The sequence below is a fragment of the Vulpes vulpes genome, chromosome 12 (genome assembly GCF_048418805.1).
Source record: "Vulpes vulpes isolate BD-2025 chromosome 12, VulVul3, whole genome shotgun sequence".
NCBI lineage: Eukaryota > Metazoa > Chordata > Mammalia > Carnivora > Canidae > Vulpes > Vulpes vulpes.
In genome coordinates, this window is record NC_132791.1 from 33707046 (window position 1) to 33715710 (window position 8665).

At 38.7% G+C, this 8665-nt stretch overlaps 1 protein-coding gene across 1 annotated transcript; it reads right to left on the reverse strand.

Moving 5' to 3' along the window:
- Positions 1-4072: 4072 nt before the first annotated feature.
- On the reverse strand, positions 4073-8465 carry KLHL9 (kelch like family member 9). Its single transcript, XM_025988292.2, has one exon. It carries the CDS (start codon positions 7904-7906, stop codon positions 6053-6055), a length of 1854 nt encoding a protein of 617 aa, XP_025844077.1. The 5' UTR covers positions 7907-8465; the 3' UTR covers positions 4073-6052.
- Positions 8466-8665: the final 200 nt, after the last annotated feature.

The following is an 8665-nucleotide window of genomic DNA, read 5'->3' on the forward strand; positions in this document are numbered from 1 at the left end:
AGTGCCTTTGCTAGCACACTCTCTCTATAAAGTACATAATTAAAATCCTTTTTTTAAAAAAAAAAAATATTGCAGACATTTGATATTTGGCAACTGTATGAATTTATCAATAAAATAATTGATAATTTTTGTCTAAGCAATTTAAAAGTGTATTTTTATGTGATGTCAAAAAATACATTCTCTTTGATTGTCTGACCCACTATGTACACCAAGAATTACCATAGATTTTATGTATTTAATTAGGTAATTGAGTATGATGTGAAGACTTGATACTACAAAAATTTCTTGTGGTTTTTATCATTACTGGGGTTTTTTTGTGTGTCTTTTTGTTGTTTATAAGGAGATACATTTTCTGGAATCTATTTAAAAATGAGGATTTTAATTTCAACCAGTAGATGGCAGGATAATATCAGCCCTAGAAAGTGGTTGCTCAGAGACTTGTTAACAAGAAAATTGAGGAATGTACGTATTATTCATGCATTTGGTTAAGGAACACTTCACCAGTTCTGCACTATGTACAATCACCTTTAATGAACCAAAGAATATCTCTCTTTAAGAAAAAAATTAGAAAACTGCAATCACTTCTATTAAAATTACTTAAAAAACACAATGACTTGTGTCACTACTATAATTTTGCTGAAAGTATTAATGAATGTTTTAAGTTATGATACAAATAGTATGAAACAAGGTTTTTATACTATGAAGATAATATGATTTATAAGGTGAAAACACAAGAGAATCCACCCCCAAAACCTGTTACAAATCAATGACACTAATGTTTCATTCAAAACTTAAGAATTGATGTTAGTTATGATGACAGATATGATGACAAACGTGAAAACAAAATTTCATTCGAAACAGCAATCCATATACCAAAGACAATGTGAAGAAAAGATCATTGGAACTGAAGAAAGAGACTCTAAATGACCCATATAAGATTTTATTACATGATTTTAAAAAGCATAAAAATTCAGTGAGAAAGTAAAAATTATTCAAAAAGTGGTGATGGGACAATTGGATAATAATTTGAGAACATACTTCAGATTTTATGTCAGAAATCTAGTTAAAAGTGATATTCATAACAATAATATAAAATACTGGGATAATCCTACTGTATCATGGTGGGAAAAAATACACAAGAAGATATTTTAAAATGACAAAGGAAAAAGCAATTTCAGTACATTACCCAAAAAGCCTTGCATGTTAAGATATATACTCAAGGAAAAAAGATGGGAAAATACTTACTGTAAATAGAGACTAATATTAACATAAAAGCAATTTTTGTAAATTTTTGTAAATTTCAGATTGAAATCATAAAGAAGAAAAGCTATTTGAAGAGATAAGCAGTAAATGCTTCCAGAGCAAGCTTTAGCAGCAATAAAGCAATAGGATAAAGGGAGAGAAATGTGACATCTGTACTATGTAAACAAACAGGAAAATTATCACCAAAAGTTCAAAATGCAAAAAAGATGACATATTTGACTGCATTAAATGGAATGTGTGAAGATAGTCAAAAGGCACAAACTTCTAGTTATAAATGAGTCAGGATGTAATGTACAGCATGTGGCTATAGTTAATAATATCGTATATTTGAAAGTTGCTAAGAGAGTAAATCTTAAAAAGTTCTTGTTCCAAAAAAAAAGTTATATCTATGTATGGTGATACTAATTACGCTGATTGTGGTGATCATTTCACAGCATATACATATATCAAATTATTATGTTATGAACTTCAACTAATACATGTCAATTATATCTCAACTTAAAAAGTTGAGTAGCCTTGCCTCAATAAAAATACTATAAATTGAGAAAAAAAAGTCTTTGTGGCAAATAGCACATATGAAGCTAAAGATATGAACAAATGATTCACAGGTGAAGAATGTACATGCTCAATAAACAAAAATTTCAGTGTTGTGATTTAAAATATATAAACCCAAAACTGGAACTGTAAAGATACCCTTTGAAATAATCACCAAATACATTCTGCTCGAAATGCATAGTGGCACACCCTTGGAAATATTTTTCAAGAGCCTACACTGTTTGACTCAGATTTAACTTCTTTAGAATTTATCACATTCAGACATGGACAAAATTTTATGTAGGAACACTAAATCTTAATTTATAATAGTGAAAACTTGGGGTAGGTATTTAAATGTACACTCATAGGGAAATAGAAAAAAAGGAAGGTACATTCCTAAGTGGAAATTTTAATACTTCTAAAATAACCTATAAAAATAATTAAAACGAAAGTAAAAAATTATGACGCAAAATGCCAACTTTATTAGTACCAATTACCATTTACTTAATGCTTCTCTGTGCATGCCTTATGCTAATCACTTTGTAACATTTTCTACTTATAATTCTGATACAGAACCCACAATTATTAACTCCCATCTTAATGCCATAGACAAAAGGGTAAACTTTAGCTTTGAAAGCTTACTTACCCCAAGGTCTTTCAGTTAATAACTGGTTGAGATAGGACATTTTTTTTTTCTCTTAATGCTATGTTTCTGTAGTTTTTTTTTAAAAAATATTTTATTTATTTATTCGTGAGAGACACATGGGGGGGTGGGGCAGAGACACAGGCAGAGGGAAAAGCAGGCTCCATGCAGGGAGCCTGATGTGGGACTCGATCCCAGGACCCCAGGATCATGCCCTGAGCCAAAGACAGACGCTTAACCTCTGAGCCACTCAGGTGTCCCTGTTTCTGTAGTTTTGAATGAGATGTTCTGTGGGAGCTAATTTTGTCTTTATAATCAAAACCAGGTAATTTAATTACAAACCAGAAAAATTTGAACATGATTGAATGTGTTTTCTTTACAGGTAAATTACAAGAATTCTACTGTTGGCAAAAGCGGAAAAAATAAGTATGGATTTAAGTAAAAATAGAATGTTTTTCTTAATGCATATGTATTTGATAATTAGGGAGAAGTACATTATTTTATAATATATACACATTTTATAAAACCTGGAGAAAAAGTTCTAGTGATAGCAGTGTGTGTCTTTGAAAGTTGGATTTCCTTTTATCATCCATATTTTAGGTTAGGGTCTAGCATATTTGAAAAATATTTGACAAATGTCTGTACACATGTATATGTATAATATACCCAATATTAACAAAAGTTACCCTTGGCATATGGAAATCATTGATAATTTAAACTTTCCACTTTTATTTTCCTGTACTTTCTATAATACACATAAATTACTTCTATAATCAGAGAAACTCACAAACAGTAATTTTGAAACTTAGAAAAATAAGAAACACTATAAGTTTCTAACGTCTATTGTGCTGGCAGTTTATCCTTTTTTTCCAGTCTTAATTATCTAATTAATTTTCCAGTAAAAAATTATCAGCTTTTGAAAATAAGATCTTTTTCCAATCATTTCAAAGCCACTGAAAATTTATCTATAAGCAAGGAATTCCAGATGTAATTAGTAGTATTAGCCTACCATCAGTCAGCTATTGTATGACTACCAAGACAGCTGTCAACTGCAGAAAATTCTAAAAGGATGAGGTGGAGTGTGTCAGGCTGGAGGTAGGGGGTATAGGTGGAGTAGTCAGCTTATCTGGTGAAGTAATATTTAGCTAGTTACAAAGCAAAAGAGTTAACTAATAGAAGGCAAAAACCTTTTTTCAGGGCACTTGGGTGACTCAGTTAAGCATCTGCCTTTGGTTCAGGTCATGATCTTCAGGTCCTGAGATTCAGTCCCCATGGGATCCAGTCCCATGTCCAGGTCCCCGCTAAGTAGGGAGTCTGCTTCTTCCTCTGCACCCCGACTTGTGCGCTCTCTCTCTCAAATAATAAAAATCTTTTTAAAAACCACAATACCTTCTTTCAACAAGGTAAAGAGAAAAGCTTATGCAGAATAGAAGGCAAACGGGGCAGTATCACCTCAGCAGGTCAAAATTAACACCAAGAGTTATATATCAAAACTATGTAAAAAATAAAGAAACCATAGCAGAATTACCCCTGAAAGGTCAAGATGCAAAAAGATGGACAAATTTTATCTCAAAAATTAACTGCCTTTGTAAAACTGTAATAGATTGAGAAAAAGAAATCAATGGAAGCAAATGCCAGTTAAATTATATTTATTATATAAAGAGATCCTATAACTTGGTATGAAAAAAACAAAGCAAGTCCAATAGGTATCACAAGGGTAAAGGACATGAACATCCAATCAAAGAGGAAACAGAGATACTCAAAAAACACAAATATTTAACCTCATTAATAAAGAAATGATTGGGATGCCATTTCTTGCTTATTCAATGCACAAAGTTAACATCAATTTCTACTTTTTCTATTTTCTAAGTGTACTCAAATGTGCTATTTTTAGTAATAAAAAAATTAGTCATTAAAAAAAACATAGAAAGTATGAAATTTTCTGCCAAGGCAGAAATCATAAAAAGCATTAAAATGAATCAACACTTGTATGGGCAGTAAAGTTCAGACCACTGGAAGCCAATTCATTTTGTCCTGGTTCCTGAGTTTTATTATGAGATTGTCAATAAAGAGAAGATTGTTCCTGATTTATATATACTATGACAATCTCCCAAGTGTAAGGGTATACACATTCATATGTATGTAAATATACACATGTAAATTTTTTCTTCAGGTAGGCAATTATTCCAATAAAGTACCTCTCTAGAATCACTCACTACCTACAAGACTCCTATGACTTCCATTTGCAGAAAAGAGGTCATTAAGATCTCCCCATGTAATTCTCAACCAGTAGGGATGCCTTTGGTATTTTAGAGGCTGAACATCTACTTTAGTACTGCCTGAAAAACAGGAATGTCCCACGCTTTCTCTGTAGCTGGCTTCTGAGAGAATCTGAAGTTGGTCCTGTTCTTTAGAAATAGTCAAAAGGACGTTTTCCTGATTTGATACAGAACTGAGTATATCTCCTGCTTGCTCAGATCATAGCCCTAAGGCAGGTCACACAAAGCTCAGGATGCACATGGGGTGGAGCAATCACCCCAAATCAAATGATCACATTAGAATGACTAAGTTGGGAGACTGAACTTAAAATCCTATCGTTTTGCTCAGTGTTATTTCTTTCTTAGCTTTCCTCATATAAGTTTTACTGAACAAAAAGGGTGGAAAATAGCAGAGCTTAAACTTACTCAGCAAAACCAACTTTCAGAAACCTGAACTTGCAACTCTATAGAAAACAATACACAAGCAGAAAAAGTAATAGGTTTTATCTGAAGTAACAATTTAGTCAAATGACAAATTTAGTAGTCAGTTTAATATGCTGTAGCCCTTATCTATCTCAATTTAGTACGATTCTATAGATACTTATTCTCTGGTACTGAATTCCCATTTGGATAGAAATAGCTGCTAGGTAGAAGAAAAAAAATTTAATTTAGAAACAATTTTCCTACAGCTGAAATACCAATCAATTTTAAAATTATATATGTATGTGTACAGCTGTATGAATGTATATACACATGTATGTATGCATATGGATGTGTTTATGTGCATACATACCTATATTTCCTCTTTCCCTTTCCCTCTCTCCAGAGATACAAAATCCTGACTTAGGGTTTTGTACGCTGTTTATTTCTCCTATCTAGGAAACTTCACATATTCTGAATGCACTCGATCTGGTGAATTGCCAACGATGTCAAAAACTATTATGAAAAAAGGGAGGTAGGTGATATTTGGCGACCTTTTATTATTTTAGGTCAGAGCAAGCAGCCTCCCTTCGATGTTCTGAAGTGAAAGATGAAAACTTGCAGCTTTGAAGCATAAACGAACATAATTATACATTTACTACAACCACCTACAATTTGACTTACACAACACCACAAAGACATCTAAAACATTTTTCTACATATCTTTTTTACATTTGTTAAAACAGCTGGCTATGTTAAATACATTTTCAGAATGCATTTGTTAACCATACAGATAAACACACTGAGCCAAGCAATACAAATAACATCAGTTACCATTTAACCTAATAACTGCACCAATCACTTTAAGAAGATACAATTTAAGGGGAAGTGTGAGATCATCCATGATGCACTGCAAAGGTACTACATTTTAGTCCTAAGAATGGTCTGAAGGTGCTGAAAGAGGGGATTCTCTAGAAGGTGACCCAGGGTTTTCCTCGGGTGGAAAAACTGTGAGAGTACAAGCTCGAATGCCACCAAGTGACTCTGGAAGGTCAAAAACTTTATGCCATTCATCCTTTTCTGGGTCATATTTCTGGACAATTTCTACCATACAACGATTATTCCAGGAATATCCACCCACAACATAGATTTTATTTTCAAAGACAGCAACTCCAACATCACTCTGACCTCTTAACATAGCAGCAATTGGTGTCCACTGGTCAAGGGTTGGTGAATAGTATTCACAGCTTAGAACATCATCATAATCACTTGTTCCTCTGAAGTGATTGCCACCAATGACATAGAGCTTGTCTCCAACTGTACACATGCAGTGCAGACCTCGGACTGTAGTCATTGGAGCCTTCTGTGTCCATTTGTCTGTATCTGGGTCAAAACACATGAGCTCGTTCTGGAAAGTGTCATGAGTAATTCCTCCTGAAATATACATCAAGCCTCCGTACACTGTTCCAGCATGGCCATAGTGGGGCTCGCTCATTTTTGCAACATAGCTCCACTCATTCATCCTTGGGTTGTAACATTCTACTGTGGCCAGTTCACCAGCCGCACTTCGCCCACCAACAGCATATAAATGTCCTTTAAGGGCACTCAAGTGGAAAAACGTGCGCTTTTCATTTAAGGATGCAACCTGCATCCATTTGTTGTACCGAGGATCAAACCTGAAAACTGTATCAACAGCAGTTTTTCCTTTCGTATCATAATTACTTTGACCGCCAACTACATAAAGAAAGTTTCCAATGACAGCAATACCATGCTGGTAACGAGGAGCATCCATGGGGGCAAGAGATCTCCATTCTTGTGCCCTTTCATCATACATCCGTAATTCTTTGCTGACAACCAGCTGCTGCCTCAAAACTCCTCCTAATGTGACCAAGTGTGTCGAGTCAGATCGAATGGCAGTTCTATCTGACTGCATCACTGGCTGCATATATGGCATCATTTGGTAATTGCTAGCTTCCAAAAGCAAATTCACACAAGTATTGTCTGTTCTCATGAAGTCTACTGTCTGCACGTAATTGATGAGATCCTGGGGTGTCATCAATGGAAATCGAATGTTCTTCATTAATTTTGCAGCATAATCCATCCGAGGGTCTTCCAATCTTAGCCAGCGACAGGCGGCCTTGAAGAGCTCAAGTTCAGTACAGTGCTTAAGACTGTTACTAGAGAGCACAAAGGCAAGCCGTTCAAAGGGGAGTTTTAGAAACTCCCCGGTACTCAGCAACGCAGGAAAATTCTTCAGGATGAAATTATTGACGTACTTATCCACTTCGATCAGATTGTAGGTGTTAGCAATCCGCCCAACTTCAACACAGTTGTCTAAAGAGACTCCCGAAATAAGGAACACCTTACAGAAGTCCAAGACGGGTAAAATCTGTAAGAAGCTGGCGGCTTCAAGGGTGTCCTGAAGATTGTCCATATTGAGAGAAAGTTTTGCAGTATAAATGAAATCAATTATTTTCTTCAGCCCAACCTTGTTCACCCCATGCAGCTTAATGCACATCAGATCCTGTTCTTTCATTCCGCCTGTGAACATTGCCTTGAAGTAATCACTAGCGGACGCCATCATAGCTCTGTGAACCGGGAAGATTTCATCTCCGTCGCCCGGGACCAGGGTCACATCACAAAGCAAGCCTTCTATTCTGAGCTGGTCGAAGCCTTGCAGCACCACCGAACTGTGAGTGTTGCTGGTAAAAAAACGTGTGGTTCCTGCCTTGCAGGGCTGTAGGTGGGCGGAGACGCCCATTTCGCCGGTGCCGAGGGACACTTTCATGGGAAAGCCTTCCTCCCGCGGAGACCTGGGCCCCCCGCGGAACGAAGCTGTGGCCTGAAAGCTCTCAAGGAAACGGGCAGCGCACGGCCGCGAGCAGGAGGGTCGCTTTCCTTTATCAAGGGCAAGCGGTCACCGCGGCACCCCGCCAACACACCCGCCGGTCATCCGCTCCAAGCTGCTGGAGGGCGGGACCACCGAGGGCTGCGGACCTCAAATCTGATTACTCCGCGGATGATTCATCACCTGAAGGCAGTTAAGCGACCCGGTTCGCCCGGTCCGGCCTGCGCCGCCGCTCCTCCAGCAGTTCCGCTCCCGGCCAAGGGGGAGGCGCCGCCACGTACTGCGGCCGGCGACGCGGCGAGGCCGGCCCACCTCCGCGCGCGGCCCGCTGCGCCCTCCGCGCTCGCTGGAGCGTCGCCGCGGACGCCGGCGGCTGTGCAGGGACGACGGCCTGGACCGCGGGCCTGGCTCGGGCCTGGGCCTGGAACGCGGGCTCTGCCCCGGACGCCGAGCCGGTCCTTCCGGAAAGGCTTGGTCCCAGGATCCCCCGGGCTAGGAGCGGCCGCGGCGGCTACTGCGCCTGCGCGCCGCCGGGCCCCGTCAGTGGGCGGGCGCGTGGGGGCGGGGAGCAGCGGTGCGGGAGGCGCCGGGGGCGGGGGTCAGGGCGGGGTCGGGCGGAGGAGCCGGCGCGGCCTGGGGCTCCAGGGACTGACTCCCTCGGGCCGGCGGGGACGCCTGCGTGCTGCTGCGCGTCTGCTG

Coding starts and splice junctions, on each gene's coding strand:
- KLHL9 (XM_025988292.2), bottom strand. CDS start 7,906: ATGAAAGTGTCCCTCGGCACCGGCGAAATGGGCGTCTCCGCCCACCTA.